The 22486-nt window shown below is 45.7% G+C and overlaps 1 protein-coding gene across 1 annotated transcript in view; it reads left to right on the top strand.

Annotated features, from left to right (window-relative positions):
- The first annotated feature begins 208 nt into the window (after positions 1-208).
- Positions 209-22486, top strand: part of LOC136366334 (nuclear factor of activated T-cells 5-like) — a 49531-nt gene continuing 27253 nt past the window's right edge. The window contains 2 exon segments of the mRNA XM_066327315.1: positions 209-399; positions 18461-18586. Coding sequence (XP_066183412.1) covers positions 327-399; positions 18461-18586 — 199 coding nt within the window. The 5' untranslated portion in view covers positions 209-326.

Here is a 22486-nt window from a genome sequence, read left to right as displayed (position 1 = left end):
CGTGGCGCAGGCGCAGAGCGGCCGCGCCGCCGCCGTTCCCCGCCGGCCCCTCCCGCGGGCCGCGCAGGCGCAGCGGGCTCGGAGCGGCGTCGGGCGCGCTCCGCTGCACACCGGCCCTGCGAGCGCCGCCCGCTCCCGCAGCCCCGGCCCCGAGCGCCCGCCCTCCGCCCCGCCGACCGCGGCCCCGCCGTGCGCCCCGCGCGCTCCCCCGGCCCGTGCGTCCGCTCCGCTCCGCTCCGCGCGCGGCGGAGGCAGCCGCGCCCCCCCCGGCCCGGCCCCCCCCTCCTCCCGCCGCCCCCTCGCCCCCGCCGGGCCGCGGAGCTGCGATGCCCTCGGACTTCATCTCTCTGCTCAGCGCCGACCTCGACCTCGAGTCCCCCAAGTCGCTCTACTCCAAGGGTGAGTGACCGCGGCGGGCTGTGGTGGTGGTGTGGGGGGGGGCAGCGCCGGTACCGCCGGGCCCGAGCTCCGGGCCGCCCCGGGCCCCGTGAGGCATCGGCCGCCCCCGCCGCGGGATGCGCGTCCGGAGGGGCCCCGGAGCCGCGCGGGGCCGCCCCGGCTCCCCCGGCCGCATTCCTGGCCCGGCCGCGGCCGCCGCAAGAATGTGTCCCGACAGGTTCCGGCGGCGGGGCCGGCGGCGAGGGGCTGCGGCCCGCCGGGGTCCCTGCCGGGATCGCTGCCGGCCCCGGGAACGGAGGCGCTCCGGCCTGGAGCGGGGACGAGCGGGCAGCGCGGGCGGGTGGGGGTCCCCAACGCTGCTCCGTCAAGTCTCCCGGGAAGGCGGCTCAGCGGAACGAGAAGGCTCGGATTGTTGGGGCGGCATGCCCTGCTTCGGGCTGGAAAGAGGCGCAGAGCCCGAGGAGCGGAGGGTCCTGGATCCCGGTGCCGGGAGCTCGGAGCATCTCCGGCGTTATCCCCGTGCACCGGCGGAAAGCTCGGCTGTGGGGAGTCGGACCAGGAAGGGATGAAGTGGGTTTAAAAGTAAATTAAATTAACTTCTGTTTTCATAATAACGAATTCGAGCGCTGACAAGTGCACGTGGACATGGGTAAGTTCATCAGGACAAGTGTTATGTGCTACAGAGTTTTTAACTCATTTTTATCATGTTTAAAAGACTCGAAATCCATTACTATTCGTTTGTGATACTAGAAGTACCTGTTACTAGTTTACTAGTAGTTTATTGTACTTCCCACAGTACAGCTGGTGAGGAGAGCACTTTTGGGGCCATAAGACGAAATAAATGGAAATTCCACTATTACCCTGAGGTGAAGGTTTAAACCAATTTAATGTCGTTACAGAAAATAATTATTTTTTTACGACTTTTAATACGGTCATTAACTTCGAGTTGTGTGTTGGTAAGAGATGAAGGTATAGGAAATAAAAAGACTTTAATGAATTAAAAGTACATATTGGAAGCTCTCAAACTGCTCGGAGTAATTGTCTCTCTCTTTAAAGTTATCACTGGTAGCTTGTAAGTTTTTTTTAGGATGTTACTGGAGGGGCTCAAGGCTCTCTGGTTACCCAGCACAATGTGTTCCAGTTGGTTTCAGTCCTAGCGCCGACAGTAGGAAGAATATTTTGGAACAGGGTAGTTCAGTGATAAAAACAGGTGATAAACCCCACTGAAGTTATGATTTATCCTGCTGGAAATTTGGGAAGCGTGTACTGTTAGTTTGTAACACATTGGAGATAAAAAGGTTCTGTGTAAGTCACAAAACTGCTTCAAGGACTTGTTCACTGAGCAGAACTTTAGAACTGCCCAATCTTACTGTGAATTCTCTTTTAGTTTTTTGTATTTGATGGAATGATCGAATGTTGCAGGTTGGAAAACAGTCTCAAACCTATTAATCAAGAGTGTATTTTTCTTCCGGTGCACAGATGTGGGTTCAGAGCTGGAGGAGGTCGAGGGAAGGATGTTGTGGTCACAGTGAGCTGCTCGATCCAAGCAGGATGCCATGACCCAGGTGTAGAGTGCAGAGAGGGATTATAAAGAGGTCAAAGCAAGTTTTGCTTTTCGTTTTTTTGTCACAACAAAAGATCGAGGAGATGATAACGTGAAATGCAATTTAAACTTCAGCACCAATGATTAGTGAAGTGATTGTGGGTGTGATTTTAGCTGGATTTAGGAAAAGGTGTTTCTGTTTCTCTGACTGATCAGAACACGCTCCAGTGTACCTTTTTTTTTTTTTTCTTTTTTTTTTTTTTTTTTTTTTTTTTTTTCCTAGATAGATACAGATAAGTTTATCCTGTGGACAAGTGCTCTGGCTCAGGGTACAAGTACAACTGATGAGATAAAGGGAAAGGTCTGAACACAGTGAGAGAACCACAAATATGCATTTACGATGAGGGTGTGTTAGCACGAGTAGTTTCTTATAACTGCTCTGCTTTTAGCAGCTCGGCCGCCCCGCGGGTGGAATCCAGCCCCAGGTTGAACCAGGGCCAGTCCCTCTCCTCTGAATCGCATTCCTGCAGAGCTTGTGGCTGGTGATCCCGGCCTTGGGAGCCCTCCCATCCCTGCTGGGAGCTGGGAGCTTCGGAGAGCAGCTCAGGTTGGGGTGTCTGTGGAGCTACTGGGGTTTCTGACACACACAGTTTGGTTTGTTGGAGTTAAAGCAGCGGAGTCTGCCTGCTAAAAAAAATAAAAAGCAGAGTTAAGTTTGGAAACCCAGAAACTGAAGATTTTAGTAGTATGATTTTTTTTTTTCCTGGTGTATTTTCTCCCCTTCCCTGGACTGGCTGAGTTACGTCATCAGCCTGTCCCTGCACCATGTGTTAAACGTTTTGGCTTGCACCAGCATCTCACTGAGTTTTGTTTTCATATTCTCATAAAAAAAAAAAAAATTCAACAAAGCTCTAGAAGCCCCCACACCTCAGGTGAGTGTGAGTGGGTAATGTAAACTCAGCCCTCAGTGTGAGTCGATAATGTAAACTCTGCTCCGATAACTCATTCGAGCCATTTCTTTTCATTTATGCGTGTCTTGGGAAAGGGGATAGTTTCTTTGCCTATCTAAATGCTTTATATCCCAGTTTTTGCCCCGTAGGTGTGTTTCCAGGAGCAGCTGCAGCCAGGGTGAATCCCCAAGTGCACAGCTCAGGCAGTTGTGAGCTCCTCTTTTCCTTGTGGCTCTGCTCACGCCAACTCTGACGTGGCCACAGTGAGCTGGACTGGGAGCTGATCATGTTAAAATTACCTCAGCTTCTCCCTTATTCATTCCCAGAGGAAAAGGGGAGGAGAAATGTGGATTTTGAATGGGGTGAGTGTCTTGTGTTTGCTGTGGGTCTTCATGAATGGCTCGTGCTGACTCAAGGAAGGGACGTGTAGAAACTGGCCTTGGGGAAAGGTGGGAGTAGTTCTTTCAACAGCTTATATTTGCTTAAAATGGTAGTGAAATTCAACTTGCAGGCCTCTGCAATAGCATCTCTAAATGTTTCATATAATGGTTGTAGCTGTTAAAAGTGAAAGAAATGGGAAGTGTGGATTCCAGGGCCTGTTGCTGGAGCTCGTCCCACAGACCCTGAGGAGCTGACTTGTGTCAAGGACTAAAACCAGTCTTTTAATGTATAGTCAATATTAAATAATGTATAATCAGTCAAGAAATGCTTTGGAACGATTGCAGAAGGATGACATCTCCTGCTAAGAAGGTTAATAGAGATACAAAAAAAAATATGCATCACTTCATGCTGAAAATATTTAGGCTGTAGTATGTTTCTTTCCTATCTTTACATAACACACTGTCCTGTTTGGAATAAACCAACCCAAATGTGCATACAGATTAGTAATGTAGTAGAAAAATCACTGGAGCATAAAACCTAAAACCTTGAGGCTGGTTGTCCTGTGGTTGAATATCATCTGCAGCATTCAAATAGAGCAAAGTTGGCTCTTCATTGGCAACAGGCAGAGTTGAAAACCTGTAATTAAAGCAGTTCATCAGATGTCAGGTACGAAATCTGATTAAACATGGGATTAATTTAGCTAATACATCTACTTTGAGTTACCCAATAATGTGTGTGTACTAATAAAATGGCATTTTTGCACTGCAGCAAGTGCAGTTAGAAGTTTTTTTTTTTTTCATGTCCCGGATTTTGCTTTTCACAATGGAGTTTCTGTAAAACTGAGAGACTTCCTGGAATTTGGTAGCAACAAGAAGAATGTTAGTAGTCTGATAAATAGCTCTTTTGCCCTAAAAATGTCATATAACCAAAACTCAAACGTTCTTCCTGCGTAAATGTGAACTGACTGTAATCCACTTGTGTTTGCTGGGAATTGTGATACAAAACGTGGGGTTTGGTGATTTTTCTTTTTCCCTACCAGAACTCTTTTCTTGTGATCCCAGGGATAACTCTAGTAAGGCAGTGACTAAATTATCGAAGAGGGATGGAAAAGATGCTTTATAAAAATAGCTTAGAACTTTAGAACTAGTACTGGTAGGTTTTAGGAATAGCAATCAGACTTTGCTTCTTTTTGTAGAAATTTTTACCTTCTTTTTGTAGCTGGTAGAAGGTGCCACAGTGGATGAGGAGTGCTGAGTGTTCCATGAGGGAAGGATCCCTACATCCACCTCCTGCAGCTCTTTCAGCTGCCCCCGGGACATTCTGACTTCACCAAAATGGATTCACCCAAAGTTCCTTAACTTGTGCATCAGCCTCGTAAATGTCCTTTCCTCCTTGGAATCGTCCTCCTTATTGGCTTTCCGAACAAAACTCTGGAATGTGCTGCTGCAAGATGATTGTGTGATGCTGGGGGTAGGGGGAGGACTTTGAATTCCCAACTTTCCAGGGTGGAATTTGAGTATTCCGGTGGCAGAGCTGTGTGAGCAGCCCCTTTTCCTCACCGTCTGTTCTCACCCGTGGACTGTGAATCGTGCCAGCACAATTGTTGTTTGTGGTTGGGAGATGAATGGGGTTGGGAATCTGATCTAGAATGGGGATATTGTACCTCTGATGGGATTTTCTCACGTTGCTCTGCTTCCTGCTCTGGTCGCTGCTCACCAGGAGTGGTGTCAGGCAGGAAAGGAGGGCTCTGGAGCACTGGGATTGAGCAGTGGAGGTGGGAGCAGATGAGCTAAAACTGCTGAACTGCCTCTGTAGAATGCTCCTTGTGTTGTGCCTTCTGTAGCATTTGCTGTGCCTGTGCTCTTGTGTGGAATCCTGGACAGACAGGATTCCTGCTGGGGCTGCTTTCTGGGAATTGGTGTGGGAATCTGCTTCTGGGGCTTGGAGGGCTGGGCAGGACACCACAGAGGCTCCCTGCCACGGGTGGTGGTGAAGGAGTGTCAGACTGCTCCTGCCCTGGCTTCCCCAGTGCTTCTGTTGGGACCCAGGTGTAAGTCATGGGATGGTTGAGGTTGGAAAAGACCTTTAAGATCTCCAAGCCTAAGCGTCAGCCCAGCACCTCGAATTTCACCACTCACAGTGTCCTCGTGTGCCACATCCACACAGGTTTTGAACACTTCCAGGGCTGGTGACACCCCAGTGCCCTGGGCAGCCCTTCCCATGGAGAAATGTGTGGTTCTTTGCTCCTAAGACTCGGATTCTTTATCAGTTTTACTTGTTTTGGATACTTTGTCCTTCTCTGAAAGTTGTAGTTTTTTTCTGTTAGAGAATGCCCACACATTGCCCAATTCTTTTGTTCCTTGAAGTGTCCAGGGCCAGGTTGGACAAGGCTTGGAGTGACCTGGTCTGTTGGAAGGTGTCCCTGCCCATGGTAGGGGATAGAATGAGATGAGCTTTTGGTCCTTTCCAACCCAAACCATTCCATGGTTCTGTGATTCTGTACTGCAGATCAGTGTTGTCAAGAAGTTGAATTTCCTCATCTTACGTTTCTGAGGTTAAAGATTTTTTCATTTTTTATGGAGCATCTGACCTTTATTTATAATTTTTCAGCAGCACAGTCACCTTTTGGTATCTGTAACAAAAAAGTGATTGGCATCCTGGAGCCTTGACCTGACTTTGGCACTGGTTCTGTAGTTTTATATGAAATGTTTTTCACAGAATGATTTCACTTGGGAAAGACCTCTGAGGTTGAGTCCAACTTTCCAGTGATCCCCACCTTGTTGACCAGAGCACTGGGTGCCGTGTCCAGTCAGTCCTTGAACATCTCCAGGGATGGTGAGAATGAAAGAGAAATACTCAGTTTTATACTAAAAGGCAATGTCTTAACTAATTTTGAAGTGTGGAAGTGCTGGTGAATGCCAGCAGGAGTTGGTGAGAGGCCTGAGTGCAGGTGAGGTGAGGTGTGTGCTCGTGTCTCTGCAGTTACCGTGAGTGTTGCCTCAGTGGGTAGCAGAGAGTCAACTGGTGAGGCTGAACAGTCAGCCCAGTTTGTCATTAGCAGTTGTTTTAGGAACTGACTGAAACCAACTCTGAGATCCAGCTTTGAACAAACTCTCAGATCCAGCTTTAAACACTGTAGTAATAGCAAGTGCTCCTGGACATGCAGTAAAATCTCCAGTAACTGCTGTTGGCAAAGCAAGCAGTGCTTCAGCAGTGTTTAAAATGTAGATGTCCAAGTTCAGGTACGATATTTTACTATTCTGTGTAGCTCTGAGGCATCTAGGAGGTGAATATCACTTAACCAGAGTGAGGAATGTTGTCACTGTTCACATTAATACACTCTGTAATCGTTCTCCGTTCCCTTCCATCACTTGTCCCTTCAGCATTCGCAAAGGTTTTATGGTTGCTTTGTAAATAATTAGAAAGAGCTCTGAGTCACCTTACAAAGTTTATGAAACTGATGTGATGTGCTGAAGAAACACCAGTTTTTGATCCTAGAAGCAGGTTGTGATGAAGGTCAGGAGGTTTGGCAGACAGAAGGAGGATGGACAGTGGTTCCTGTCAGTGCCCAGACAGGGTGAAGATACGGAAGAGAGAGATTTAAAGACAGTCCTAAAAAGTTTCCAAACGTTGGAGTTTCCATTCCCGTTCAGAAAAACTGACCCTGCATCCAGTTGTTTCAGTCCCTCATTGTGAGGAGGCCTGATGTTTTCTGAGTGTATGGATTCACTCAGCAGAAGAGTCAGTGAGTTTGGATAGGAGCACTGTGGGGTGATTGGGGATCATCAGCTGCAGAGGTCAGAGCTTCTGCTAACTGACAGTTTTCTGACTTTGCAGCAAGGATCCTGTAGTGTGGAGAGGTGTAAATCCTTACTGCTTGGCAAAATAGGAGTAGACTTCAGCTCAGTTCTTTTCTGCCTCTTGATCTGTTTTTGGACTCAGGAAGAAATCCCGCAGTCTGGTTGTATATATGGGGAAGAAATACTTGTTTGTCCTTTAAAGTTTACTCTGTTTTCAGTTCAGGAATGAGGAGGTTTCCTGCTAATATTTGAGTATGTTTTGTTTCTTAGGGAGGAAAAAAAAGCAGCTTTCCTTGGAATGTGTATCCCTATTAAAGCAGATTTACTGAGGAATTTATAATTACAGTTACTAATAGTTTTGGTTTTATCTCACAAGTAAATGCTGCAGAGCCCAAGAATGTGATTTAGGTTAAAGTTTTGAGAACAGTCAGATGTTTTGGTGGTGGGAGAGGATCTGGGTGAGTCTTGTGGAGGTAATGCCAGCTTTTACTCTCAGCCCTTGGGGCTGGCAGGGAGCTGTGGAGATGATGGAATCAGTGCTGGGACCGTGTCCAGCAGGGTGTGACTGTCCTCATGGAGACTCCACAACCATCCTGGACATCCTGGGCCAGTGCTTGGCTGTCTTCATGGATAAGATAATCCAGATGGAGTTTAATGTGTTTAATTGGTGCCCATTGCCTCTTGTCCTGTCATGGGGTACCACTGGGAGGAGCCTCTCCTTTCCTCCCATCAGGAATTTCCACACATGGATAAGATCCCCCTGAGCCTTGCCCATCTTTATTTCCCTGAGGAATCCTTTCCAGGTGCAGTAGTTGCCACAGGTTTACCTGAGCACCTCTCTGATCAGTCAGTCCTTTGGAAGCATCAGAGGTGTCAGACTCTCACCAGAGCTCTGTATGGAACGTTGTGGTTTGAAAAACAGTGTTTATCCTCAAACGGTTGAGTTAGCAGCAGAAAGCAAAGTGATGGTGTAGGAAGCACAAACGTTTCTCAGTTCTGGTGATGATGAAAGAACATACCTTTCAGTGGGAGTGAAGGCAGGGAGCCTTGGAGGTGCTCTGTGGGCTCGAGATGCTGAATGTCATGTTGAGGGTTGCTAGGACAGGTCTCAGGAGCACAGCCTGTACATCCAGGTTTGGGTTGGAATACTGAGCCCAAGAGGTGGCCACACTGTGTTGGAAGTCTGTCAGAACACCTTTTATTCTTCACCTTACATGTTGTGGTACAGCCTCAAAAGAAAGAATCCTGCATCTTTCATTGCTGCTGTCGCCTTTCTTGCTCACAGCAAATGTAAGAGATGACAAAAATAACGCCATCAGAAAAAAAATGATACAAACCTGTAAAGGCTGAGAAATGCTGAGGGACCACAGTCAGCTGCAGGTCAGGTGGATTCTGTGTGTCCCTGAATTTGAGTGGTGCATTGTACCTAAGGAATTGCCTGATTACCTCTGTTTCTGGTGAACTTTGATTTTTGAAACAACGCAGGTGTTTTAAAGGCCTTGATAAATAGCTATTACTGATGTTCTTTGATCGCTCGGTATTTGGGTTTCTTTAAACGTTTCAAGGCCAGGTTGGATGAGGCTTGGGGCTGGGACAGTGGAAGGTGTCCCTGCCCATGGCAAAGGGTGGAATGAGGTGAGCTTTAAGGTCCTTCCAAGGCCAGCCAGTCTGGGATTCTGTGATTGCTTGATTTTGTGTTCATGTACCTGCTGCTCTGCCATATCCACAGTGGTATTTTAGGAGTATTTTTATGTCCTTTGGTTTTTTTTTTTATAAAGTCTGGACTTTATGACCACACAGGATAGATGTCTCAGTAAGTCATTACTGGTCTGTTCCTTGAAGTGACAATTCCTAAATAATGTTGTTCTCTCATTCTGAGATGTGTAAAATTGGATGCAAACAAGATCCAGGATTTATACTGCCTGTCTACATTTGTAAAAGTCCTCTTTGAGCTGTGAATGGGGATGACTGAAACACAGCCAGGAAAGCTTTATTTGATATTTGGATGAATGCCATAAATAGAATTCAGCTAACACATGCCTTTGTCAGTTGTTGAAATTCAACTTTAAAAGGATTAATTTCTCAACTCTATCCTGCTGTGCAAAGTCCTGAATATTGAGATTAGAAACTTTTCTGAAGGTTGGTGGGACAGGGTACAGGAGCTGGTTGTGAATTGCTTGCAAAATTACCTATTAATTATTGCCATTTTTGGTATTAATACTTGTCCTTTAGAAAATACAGGAAACAACTTTCAGCTTAAATTTTTATTTTGAAGTACAAGAAATAATGATATTGTGGAAATGTTCAAGGCTGGGTTGATGGAACTTGGAGCAGCCTGGACTAGTGGGAGATGTCCATGTCCCTGGCAGGAGGTTGGAATGAGATGGGCTTTAAGGTCACTTCCCACCCAAACCAATCTGGGATTCTGTGATATTAGAGCTGTGATCAAATGTTAATGACTTTAATCATTAATAATACATTACTGGTCATCTTTCTCTACAACACCAGCCTTTCAGAAAACTCCTCTGCCTCCCTCACTAACACTCTACAATGTGCATTTCAGGGAGTAGCAGAATTTGCAGGCAAGATTTGCATTTTAGTGGCCAGTGCTACATCACTGACACGGAGCACTGGGATCCTCTGGGGATGGCTCAGAGTGGAGCTGCACCACCATCAGCGTTTTAATGCTGGAGTTTTCTAGCACAGGCAGCTGTGTGGAAATCTGCCGTCCCCTCCACGCGCCTGGAGCCTGTTGCTTTAGGGTTTGCTGCTTTTGTCTGAAGCCGGGGGAACTGGAAGGAAGATTTTCTGTTTGGCTGTGTAAAACATCCTTGTATACACTGCAGTTTCTTTGAAAACCTGCCACTGTTGCTGTAGCAGCAGTGTGGCCCTGCCAGGGCTGACAATAACAGGAGACCTGCTTCCAGTCCTTCCCTGCTCCACGGTCACTGATATGCTGAGGGTGGTGTGGCAGATAGAGGGGACAGTGCTCTGCAGGTGATTCCCTCTGGCAGGACAGAGCTGCATCTGACAGCTGTGTGGAAATCCGTGGGCAGCTTTGGGCAATTAGGGAGAACAGGCTAATTAGTCTTTACGTATTTTAGGTTGTATGCTCGGTTTTTATTGAGCCCTTTGTTTATTCGTATTGAGACATACTCAAAAACACGAAATAAAAGCAATGTTTTAGTAAGTGTAACCTGGTGGATTTGGCACTGGGGTAAGACAGATACCACTGGGAGCCTTATGAAGTTATGATCTTACTACAACTCAGCTTTAACTCATGCAAAAATAGGAGTGATTAGATCAGTAACCATAAAATGTTTTGGGGTGTCTGCATCAAGACTATTATGTAGTGTCTGTTGTCCTCCTGCTCAGCCTCACTGCCTATGGGCTGCTTCTTGCTTTTGCCATGCAGTGATGTCACAGAATGTCCCAAGTGTCACAGAATCCTAGGATGGTTTGGGTGGGAAGGGACCTTAAAGCTCGTCCTGTTCCACCCCTAACATGGGCAGGGACACCTTCTGCTGTCCCAGATCCAAGTCCTGTCCAACCTGGCCTTGGACACTTTGAAGGATGGGGCAGCCACAGCTTCTCTGGGCAGCCTGTGCCAGGGCCTCCCCAGCCTCACAGGGAAGAATTCCTTCCCAATATCCCATTAAAAATCTATATTCCTGTGGTTTAGTGGAGCTTGGTAGTGCTGTGCTAACAGTTGGTCTCGGTGTTAAAGAGACCAACCTTAGTGATTCTGTGATTCTTTGAACAGTTGCTGTATTTTGTCTGTTCTGTGTATGCTCAAGCAGGGTCCTTCCTTTTTGCTCTGTGTGAAACCTTAACCTGTTTTCAGGGCTGTTTGTCTTGTTTTCCCTTCTGCCAAACTTGTGATGTTAAATCAGTGAAGTTGCAAAGATGTTAGGAAATGCAGGAGTGTGATAGTCTGTAATATGTCCTAAATCCCCTTTTGACAGAGGTCAAAAGAGAAACAAAACTGATTGTTCTGAAATACAGAACAAAAGCTTATTTGCTCTCTGTTGTGTGTTCTTTCAGTCTACCAAATCTTTTTTCTTGCAACTTTGTAATATAAAAATCTCTGCTGTCCCTGAAGCAGATTTTCCGTGCCTGCAGTTGTCATGGGTGATTCTCACTTCTGCAAGTGAGAGTTTGGTTCTCCCAAGGAGTACTCAGAAAAACCAACCAGCCAAAAAAAAAAAAAAAAAAAAAAGGAGAAAGCCCAAACCTCAACAACAACAAACCCTCGGCACTGAAGTAGGAAGTGCTTCAGTGGTCACTGATCTGTCTGGGCTGTGCCTGTCTCAGTCTGTTTCTGTTCTGGTTTATGCACTGAGCTTTGTCTTTCTCCTAGTTTCCTTTCTCAGACTCTCAGAGCTTCCTCTGTTGAGCTTCTTACTGAATCCTTGTTATCCTCCTTTGGCTTCCATCCATGCTGTCCCTGTGCTGCTCCCTGTGCCAGCCCTGCTATCGACATTGCCATCTCAGTGCCTGAAACATTCCGTGGGCTGGGGACAGATTCCCTGTCATTCCCTGTCGGGGTGATGGGGGTGCTGGCTCACAGCAGCTGGAGGAACAGTTTTGTCTGCTCACTCAGAGACCAGAAAGTTCTGAACTGTTGTATTCTCACTGCAGGAGTTACTCCAGTGGGTCCTGAGGTTACTTCTCCCGGTTTAGCCTTGAGGAAGCAGTCATGCTGTGAGATGTGAACTGTCTCCATTGGGGTGGCCTGAGTTTTCTGGAATGTGGCCTTAATTCTGCTAGGAATTCTGTTGGATATTGGGAAGAAATTCTGCCCTGGCACAGGTGCCCAGAGCAGCTGTGGCTGCCCCTGGATCCCTGGCAGTGTCCCTGGACAAGGCTTGGAGCCACCTGGGTGAGTGGAACGTGTCCCTGCCCATGGCTGGGGATTTAATGAGATGTGCTTTGAGGTCTCTTCCCACCCAAACCATTCCAGGATTCTGTGATTGTGTGAATTCTGGTTGTAATAACCAAACTTACTCAGTCGATGCTGTTCTTGAGGTCTGCAGGAAAACCTGTTCAGCTTGGGGTGAAGAGCCAGAGGGTTCCTCAGCTGGCTCTTACAGGCTCTTCCTGATGGCCAAAATAGTCTGCTTCAAAGTCTTCCCACACCCAAGCTTTTGTGTACAGAAAAATCCCCGAGGGCCGTGTGATACGAATGTCTTTTAACAAAGTGAAGCTTTGATTACATTTTGAGGATTTAGAGCTCCTCCATTCCTTCATCATTCTCTTAAAAACTCTGTGAACTAAGATATTGTGGTGGAATCAGTGGCCTCCAAAAACTCTGTGAACTAAGATATTGTGGTGGAATCAGTGGCCTCCAAAAACTCTGTGAACTAAGATATTGTGGTGGTATCAGTGGCCTCCAAAAACTCTGTGAACTAAGATATTGTGGTGGAATCAGTGGCCTCCAATAAGCTCAATCACTAAGCTGTGGTGGTTATCAGGCACACTGAAATTCTGAGTAGAATTTCTGAACTTCAGGATGAACAGATAAACCAACCAACCACAAGGTCTTCTGGCAGAGGCCTGGATTTTTTTAGGCCTAGAGTAGATTCTGCTTTTAGCGTTCCTTACCCACAAAAATTCCTGAAATATGTTCAGTCATATGTATTAATTTATTAAAATGCAGCGGCCTTTGGAGTGAAGAGTGACAATCTGACATTTGGAGCCTTGGTAGTACAGATTTTGTCCAAAACTGTGTCTTAGATTAGCATCATAGGACCTTTATATGTGTGTGGCTGCTCTGAAGCTGAAGTTGCATCCCTAGTGGGGGTGAGGTGAAATATGGACACTTTATTTTTCCTTTATAGTTTCTTTAATTTGCTGAGCACGTGTGCTCACTTTACTTCACTGACTTCCCCTGTGCAGCAGAGGCTACTTGCTGCTTCATGATTTCTAATTGTTTTTTAATCTCAGTTCCATATAAACAACTCTCTTGGCCTGTTTGCTTGCTTGTTTTTTTGATCAGCTTAGTGACCATCATTAGAAGAGATTTCTGCTCCGATGCCGCCAGCTGATTAGAGGAGGACACCAAGGTTTTGTCTAATCTCTGGTGTGACTGTCATGTGCTGCAGCAAGGAAATGGCTTTGGGAGAAGCAGCCAAATCTGTGCGGGTATTAAACCATGTTGAGGAGACGAGTATCAGTGGGGATATGGGCAGCCATTCAGTGCAGGGAGCTTATTAAAAGACAAGGATTAACTTGGCTGCTGTTCATGAGGTCATGGAAGTGGTAAGGGATTTCCAGGATGTACCTTTCCTTAAGGGCAAAAAATGTCAGCAGCAAGTGGAAAATGCTCCACGTCTGCTGCTAGTGCTGATAATTCAGATGGTTCTCATCTTCTCCCATGTACTGCTCTTGCTCTCCATGTGATTCCCATGGGGCAGGAAAGCTGTCATTACCTGTTAGTCCTGGGCTGGGGATTGGAGGGATGCTGCTGGAGGAGCCCCTGGCATTACAGGGGTGAAGTCCCAGAACAGGTCACAGTGTTGGAACAGACACAGGTGAGCTGGGGCTCCAACAGCCTCCTCCAGGCTGGGAGCAACCTGGAGAAGTGGTGGTGGAGTTGGAGCTCCATCCAGGGCCCTCTGCACCTCATTTGCCCGCAGGACAGAGCAAACTTCTCTGTCAGGTTTGGGGTTTGGCTTCCAGCAGTGGCAGTTCCTGAAACGTGGCTTGGCTTTTGATGTGGAGTAGCAAAGCTTAGGGGTATCTTTTCTATGTGTAAGGAAAATTCCATAATGTTTGAAGGGTTTGGAAGTCCTGGGGAAGTGAAGCTTCCTCGTGGATGAGCTGCTGTTGTTTTAAACACTGGAATTGGGTATTCTTTGCTCTTTTCCTTGTCTCTGTGCTCCTGGCATCACCAGGTGTTGAGTTACAGGCAGCAGCAATTTGGTCAACCACCCAGAAGGATCTCAGTTCAATTTGTGTCACAGAAGTTTGAGAGCAGAGAGGTTCTGTAGCACTCTGAGCCAGTACTAGCACAGTGTGAGATAACAGGGCGCTAAATTTCTAGAAATCACTAGTTTTTAATTTGTGCAGCTGAAATGTCTGTGTAGGTGCAGCCAGAAAGTCATGGCCCAGAAGAAGAAGGTGCTGCATTTGATGGAATAGTGGATTCTTGTGTATTTGGTTTTCTGCTTTACAGCAAACTTTTCCAACGAGGAGGGAGAGCACTCTCCATGCTGGGAATATCCCTTTGGGAAAAGCCTTTCTATGGGACATATCCAAGCTGCTATGACTCCTCACAGAATCTTGGGGTTGTCTCAGCATTCCCACACAGGAAGCAGTTGTGTCATGTTCTCTGTGCCCTGTAAGCTTAACTGCTCTGTTCTAAGAATAAAGTTGAAATGGAACCACAGCAGGCTGGTGAGTGAGGAGGAAGGTGATGCTGTGTGTCACAAGGTGTGCTGTGTTTCTGACACGTCCCTTGGTGCTGTGAGGATGAGGATGGGCTGGGATTCCCAGAGGTGTTTGCTGCTGCTGGGGATGGGAGAAGGCTGAGCACTCAGACTGCTGTAGGACTGTAACTCAGCATGCCTAGGATGTGTGTAGAAATCCAAAATCATTCCCAGAGAGGGGCAGCTGTGAGTGTGCACTGAGGGGAGGTGAGTGAAACAGGGTGAAGGACCCTGTAGTATTTGGTTGCCATCACGAACCACCAGCCTTTGCCCTCCTGCTGCAGCATCACCACATCATTTTCACAGGCTGGTTTTTGTACCTTCTCAGTGTTATTTTTCCTAAATCTTCCCAAGGTCTCTCCTCTCCCCTTTGAAGACAGAGACCCTGTCACCAGCTGCTGGGGCTGAGCCATGTCCATGTTGACCCAAGGATGTATTTTGTGTGGACTGGTGGTCACTCGTCCAGCCCTGCCACAGACACCTTTTGTGCAGTTGTTTTAACTGAAAATGACCTAATTCCAGACCATCTTGGGGTGGTTTGGGTTGAAAGGGACCTTAAAACTCATCCAGTCCCACTGCCTGTCATGGGCAGGGACACCTCCCACTGTCCCAGGTGCTCCAAACCCAATGTCCAACCTGGCTTTGGACACTTCCAGGGATCCAGGGGCAGCCACAGCTGCTCTGGGCACCTGTGCCAGCCCTGCCCACCCTGCCAGGGAAAAAAAAAAAAACCCTTCCTAAATTTCTTCATTTATTTTTTTTTAACTAATACATAAATTCAGAATGTTTTGTGCAGGTTTTGTAGTATACAACAAAATCTTCTCTTTCCCAGTTCCAAGGGCTGTGTTGTTGGATCCTGATCCCAGGTTTGGTGTGGTTCTGGTCCATATAACCATGTGAAATAGAATTTTCTGGACTGTCAGTACAACTGGCAGGAAGATCAAAGTTTCAAGCAGCTGATCTCAGATGAGAGATTATAAGGGCAGGATAATCGGATAAAGGGCAGTTGAAGAAATTTGACACTTAAAATACTTTCTGTAAATCTGCCTATCCCTGTGAGTCCTTGATTTTGGGAGGAGAATTTGTGAAGCTGGGCTTGTCTAGGTGAGATATTTTGGGGAAAGATAAGAGATTTGGAAGTTTACTGTAGATAGTGTCTAATAACTGATTAACTTTATGCAAGTGAGCGTTAGTGTGAGGAAACGAGTGTTGGACTTCTGGCTGATCACTAGGGTTTATCTAGTTTGCATGTTATCTTGTTTATATTTCATAATAACCCTAATCCTGAAACACGTGTTCCTTGCTTCCCGTAGGGAGAGAGAAAATGTGTTTCAATGTTGGGTATAAATGGAGCTACTTCCAGGAAAAAAACCCGGAAACTTGGGATCAGCCAGTTTATTCGTCAAAGGAATTTAAATCAGCAACAAATTACAAGACACGTAGTGCTGTCAGACAGCTTAAACTTCCTCACTGATTCAGCACTGGCTGCTGGAAGCAGGAATTCTGTCTACACATTTTTTCTGGCTAATTATGTAGAAATACATAATGATGCTGAGATACTATTTTTGCCTCCAAATGTAATACTGCATTTCTGCAGCAGCCTTTTTCCCTTTAGTGGGTGCTTTCTGCAGGAATCAACGTAAAGTTCTAGCAGGAAATTTCGTGTTCTCAGTATTGGTGAGTGCACACACGTGTAAAATGTGATGGAGAGGGGCTGAGCAGTAGCTGCAGCTCTTGGTACAGTATGAGGCAGGGGGGGAGCTGTATCCTCTGGGGAAGAATTAGTTTCCTTGAAACAACTCTCATGTTACTGGAATTTGTCAGCTTTTGCTTTAATGCTATTTATAGTTCAGCATATATAAACACTGGCCTGTGTTTAGGTGAAAACACAAAGTTTCATTTGATGTCTGATGTGTGTGGAGTGGGTTTGTGGCAGCAAGAGTTCTTAAAGGTACCCAGGCACTTGGGATTCCTCTGGAAAGTGTTGAACTGCAGTTCTCCAACGACGTGTTTTAGACTCTGGAGCTGCATCTGATGTGAGAAAAGCCAGGAGAATTGTTTTTCTTCTGAGAGCTTGGGTTTGTCCATAAACTTCTGCCATGAGTTGATAGATTCACAGAATGCTTTGGAAGGGGCTGGAAGGCAGCACTTGTTCCCACTTTTGCTGCTCTTGGAGCAGCTGCATTTGCTTTTCCTCAGAGACGAGTGCAGCAGTTTGTAGAGGCCCTTGTAAATGAGCAGCAGCCTTTCCTCCAGCTGGCACTGCCATACTACCTGTAGCAGGACAGGAAAATCACAGGCAGAGGTTCAGGGCTGCTGCTGCTCAAAATGTTTAGTGTGGGGCTCCAAAATGAGGGGTTGTAACTGTGTGTGCCTGCAGGTTACTACAGAGCACTTTGTATTTCATGTGTAAGTTAAATATATACACACACACTTCCACTCCTTGCTCGAGAAACCCTCTGAGAGGAGTGAATTGTCATCATCCATCATCTGTCATGGCTCCTAAAATATTCAGAGTTGACTACAAAAGCTCCTTTCCAAACTCCAGGTTATTGGGAAATTGAGAGCTTGTCTCTTTGGGCTGGTTCTTGGGGATCTTTTTGTTTAAAAAATTTATTCTTGACTCCAGTGTGGTGAAGGTTCTATCAGGTCTTTTGCTTTAGAGGGCTGCTTACATCCAAGACTCCCACAGGATAATTTTTTTCTCAGGGAGCACATGATTTTTGCAGTAATCCACAAGCGGCACAATTCTAATCTTTGTGAATAGTTCCAACAATATGATAAAGAGGGAGGGAAGGAAAAGCCAGCATTAGAATTGAAGCACATTCCCAAAGATCACAAGACCATTAAGAGCAAATCTTTAATTTCATGCTTCATTGATAAAGACCAAGTTACTTGGAATGTGGTCTAAAATATGACAGGAAGACTCTCTCCTGAAACACCTGGTGAACACACCTAAGGCTGCAGGTGTACAGGGGGCTGGAATTAACTGCAGAGCTGTCAACAGGAGAGCATGGAGCAAGCTCCATCCATTAGGAGGGAACCTTGGGAATCTCCTGGGTAACACACAAGGAGGAGCAGAGCTCAAACCCGCAGGGTTAATACAGCACAGGGAGCACAGGGAGTGTTGGGGCAAGCCCTGAGGAGGTCACTAAGTTGATCCTTGGCTCTGGAGCCAGGCTGACACAGCTGGAGTTGTTCACCTGGAGGAGAGAATGCTCCAGGGGCATCTTAGAGCCCCTTGCAGCACCTAAGGGGGCTCCAGGTGAGCTGGAGAGGGACTGGGGACAGGACACAGGGAATGGCTTTCACTGCCAGAGGACAGGCATGGGTGGGATATTGGGCAGGAATTGTTCTCTTTGAGGGTGATAAGACCATGGCACAGGGGCCCAGAGCAGCTGTGGCTGCCCCTGGATCCCTGGAAGTGTCCAAGGCCAGGCTGGATAGGGCTTGGAGCAGCCTGGGCTAGCAGAAGGTGTCCCTGCCCATGGCATGGGGTGGAACAGGATGGGCTTTAAGGTCCCTTTCAAATCCAGTCTGTGATTCTAACTCCATAGGATGTTGTTAGGATGATGGTGCTAAATTAGGCTTTTTTTTTCCTTAGGAAGTCAGTTGCACAGTTGGAATTCTGAAAACAGGTTTGTCTCAGATTCTCACGTGATGTGCTGCCCTCAGCCCTTCATTCTGGATGAGAACAGTTTCTCTGGAAGTTCATGAATTATTTCTTTGTTTGAACAAGTTTGTGTCCTTTGTTTCGGTCTTCAGAATATGCATCTTAATGTTTGCTTTCTGCAATAAGTCTTTTTCCATGCTGTTATTTCCAAGCGCTTACTGTAACATTCTCCAAACCTTCTGAACGGGTTGAGTTATAGTTCATTTCTTTTAGGCAAAAACATTATTTTCTTTTCTTGTGTAGGACACGGGCGACTTTTTGACCGAGTTCTTTTCTTTCCACAGAATCTGTCTATGACCTTCTCCCAAAGGAGCTGCAGTTACCACCTTCCAGAGAAACATCCATAGCATCCATGAGCCAAACAAGCGGTGGTGAGGCCGGTTCGCCGCCTCCAGCTGTAGTTGCTGCTGGTAAGGGCTCTCCTTTATTCTGGTCTTTGCTTAAGGTTTGTAGCCTTCTGGCCAACATGAACAGTGCTGGCAAAGTTCTGAGTGTGAAAAAGAGCTCCGTGGAGAAGTACCAGAGTTCATTCTAGGAGAATGTAGGTGGTGTAATTCAGCTGGGCGATCAAAAAGCGTCAGGTGTCTGATGTTAATGGTTGCTGTGTTTCATGGATGCATCTCCATTAAGAAATAAATTATCTGCTGCTCTATTCTGTTATGCCACACAGGCAATTAACTCCTAGAATGCACTCTGTCTTCCAAGGGAGTAAATCCCTGTGTGGAACTAAGGCGGAATGCTGACTGACTGTAAACCAGTGGGTTCTAGTTAGGATAAAAATGGAACAGGAGATGACATTTTGGGCCATGAAGCTTTTACCAAAATGTGAGGAGGAAGAAAAGGTCATGTTTTCCATTGGGGCCTGAGGAAGTGTAGTATTTAAACTCCTTTCACACACATCTTTAGTGTGATGTGGTAGAAAATCCTCAAATACATGAGGATATGATGTATATCAGCTGGAACTCTGTAAATGACCAGTGTAGGTTTTTTTTTTCTAATTGACAACATATAAAAAAGAGGCATGACCATTTAATCTGCATCCTTTTCTTATTCCCAGCTATGTTCTAGACTTTAAAGATTCTCACTGATCTTCATTAAACATAAAAAAGTGAGGACCTAAGGGCAAAGCTTTGATTTAAGAGATCAGCCTCGGTGCTGGCTTGCATCTGGAATTCTTGTCAGTAACTTGTATATGTTACTACACATCTGTGCAGTGGGGAAAAAAGATCATTTGGCCTATTCTAGATGCATCTCCCTTCACTGGATAAGGGGTTTTTTTTGTAATTTGATCCCCATATTTCTTACAAGGTCATGTTCCACTTTCCTAATTGGCGTTAAATTGTTGCTTGAGAAAAAAAAATTCTATAGGGTGCATTATTCCTTTTTCTCTCTCTCTGAGTTCAAATGCATTAAATGTTTGTGTGAGAATGTTTCCCAGATTTGCATAGTCCAGGACTCCTGATCCCAACCTGAAGTGGTTGTAGGTTTGTCAGAGAAACTTTACAGCACTGCTCACCATTCATGTTTTGCCAGACCTCTCCTGAGAACCTGTGGATTTAACTGTGCACAGTGGAACTTGGCCATCGAAAGAATTTGATGCTTTTGTTATATTGAAAGGATTTGGTGTTTTTATATCACTTACTAAAAAAAAAATAATTTGGGCATCTGTTTCTAAAATCACGGTGCTTAATGATGGGTTTGGTTCACAGACAGCAGCAACCAAATCTTGTAGAAACATGTATCCTAAAAGCAACTGAACAAAACCACCCCACAAACCCTGTTACACTCTAAATCCACAGACAGGCCTGAACTGCTAATTAATTCTGTACCTAACAGAAAAGACTTAAACTTGAATGGAACTAAAAGTCTGTTGCCTCTAGGTATTTGGTGTTTGCCAACAGCCAGTCCAGATCCTTTAAAAAACCTGAGATGCATTCATTAGATGTGTTTGGGTTAAACTGCAGCACAAGTTTCTGGAATGAAAAACTGAAAAATAGTGTTGAGGCTTCTTGTTAACATTGAAAGGAGACCTGATCATTCACCTATGAACACTTTTCAGTGTCAGAGACCACAGAGGGTCACAAAGACTGAACTGATACCAAGTCGAGAGCTGGGATTGTTCAGTGTGGAAAAGAGAAGGAAGGGCCCAGGGTAACCTTAGGGCTCCTCCAGTGCCCAAAGGGCCTCCAGGAGACCTGGAGAAGGACTTGAGACAAGGGCCTGGAGTGATAGTTGTTAAAAATTCTGTTTAAACTGCCCCCCAAACCAGACAAAACCCCAGAGGAGCCAAGACCCGTTTTGTTTCCATTGCTGGTTTGAATGTGGCACGTTCTGTCTGTGTCCCTCCTGCAGCTGCACCCCCTTGGTAGAGAAAAGGGTGGTTTACTCTTTTCCTTAATCCTTGTGGGATTTCTGCAGCGTCTTTGAGAAGTTGCCACCACACTTTGAGTCTCTTACCCTGCCTCCAGTAGTAATGAGAGGTCTGGGGTTTCTTCACAGAAGAACTGTCCTGGGCTTTGTGCAAACCAGGTGCTTAGACATACATTTTACACTTACATTTCAAAAGATTAGCATTGGCCATCATTTGCATACATCAAATGTTTAATAGCAGGCTGTAGGTAGATTTTTGGGGAGCTGGCACTGTACAGGAGCAGGGGCAGGAGGAAGGACTGGCAACCTCTTGTTCTGTATCTGAAATTTTCTGTTTTGTGTAAGTCTTTCTAATTTTTGGTCTGGTCTTAACTTGCCTTAAAACCTCATTTTTCAGGAATGAGAGGGAAATGATAGTTCAGTCTGCACAGGGCTGTAGGTAATCTCATTTAGTCTTGTTTTTAAAAGGAAGGGCTTATTTGAACAGCTAGCCACACCATGTAGAATTCCCTTGCAGATCTGATTACTCTGGATAATGAGAGGATTCCGTGACAGGGATTGATCCAAAGTGCTCAGAGGTTTTTCCTACTCCTCTAGCAGTTCGCACAGCTTGTTCTCTGCTTCCTGAAACAGAGTAAGGCAATATTTTGGCTGAAATTCAGCTTTTTTGTCACCTTGCTGTGGGGTTTTGTCCCACGTAGATCATACTGTAGGTTGGAAATAACTGCTGCAGTTAACTCCTGGTTTTTTTGGAGGAGCAGGACAGGCTGGTTTTAGCAGTGATGACCTCACAGGGGCAGACTTCTAGTTCTTCTTCCATTTGGAAATTTGTTTTGTGATTTGCAGAACAGCTGTAAGAGTATGAAAATGGAATGTTGCTGATTGGATTTTCATTAATTTGATAATAAATGTGTATCTCTCATTCGTTAATCCAGACAAAGAGGTGTTACCCACTCTCTGAATAGTCAACAGACAAGTATATGATTTCACAGAACTCTGGGATTTTGAGCTGCTGTCTCAAGCTTCTAATTCTGTAGTGCTTCTGGAAAACAGAAGGGAGGGAATGGATCTGTTTTTATCCCTGGAAACAGTTCTCTGTGCTCCCTACTTGAATTCCAGTGTCTTTGTTCAGGGGACAGGAAAAGGAGGATTTTGCCTGGTGCAGCACCATAAACACATTAAATATGAATCATCTCCAGACTCTGGAAATGCATGAGGGTGTCATGCTGAGAAATGTCATTGTGTGCTCTGCCTGGAGCTTTTACATGAAATAAATGTGCCTGGAGCTTTCCCAGTGCTGCTGCACAGTGTTTGTGAGCTCAGTTGTGAGGAGCCATGCTCCAGTCTCTTCTCAGTTGGTTCTGAAAGGCTCAACAATTTTTTGGTGTTGATCAAGACACCTTGAACCTTAAAATGCTTAAAATTCACTCTGCCTGTTCAAGTCCTTTCTTAAAGGTGTCTTTCCAGCTTTTAGGTAGCACATGGTTCTTCTTGTCTTTTGGGGGATGATCAGGAGTATTTTTGACCATATTCTTGAAGTGAGTGTTGCTTTTTCATCTTTTATCTCCAGTGCCAGAAATGCTCAAACCTTCTGAACCCCAGTGAACTGTTCCAGCAACTCACTTCCCTTCTCACCATCCCTTGTTCTTCCTGCAGCAAAACTTGGAATGAGACGCTTTGTCTTGTTCACAATCTCTCAAGCTGCTTTCCATTTCCCACAGAGGCAAATAAATATATATATTTCCATATTTTTTGTATTGCTGTCCAATTTCCTATCCTTGGTCTCCAGTGGAATTCTCCAGTGGTGTTCTTGCTGCAGCAGAAGGGGAATATGTTTTGTGCTACTGAAATCTATTTACTGATCTCTTCTTTTGCTTTCTCTGTATTTAATGAAGTCTTCTGGCTTGCAGTTACATCCTAGGAAAACAGTAGGTAAATGA

Source organism: Sylvia atricapilla, chromosome 12 (assembly GCF_009819655.1).
Source record: "Sylvia atricapilla isolate bSylAtr1 chromosome 12, bSylAtr1.pri, whole genome shotgun sequence".
Taxonomy (NCBI): Eukaryota; Metazoa; Chordata; class Aves; order Passeriformes; family Sylviidae; genus Sylvia; species Sylvia atricapilla.
Note: the sequence above shows the minus strand (reverse complement) of the source record. Positions and strands in the feature narration are given on the sequence as shown.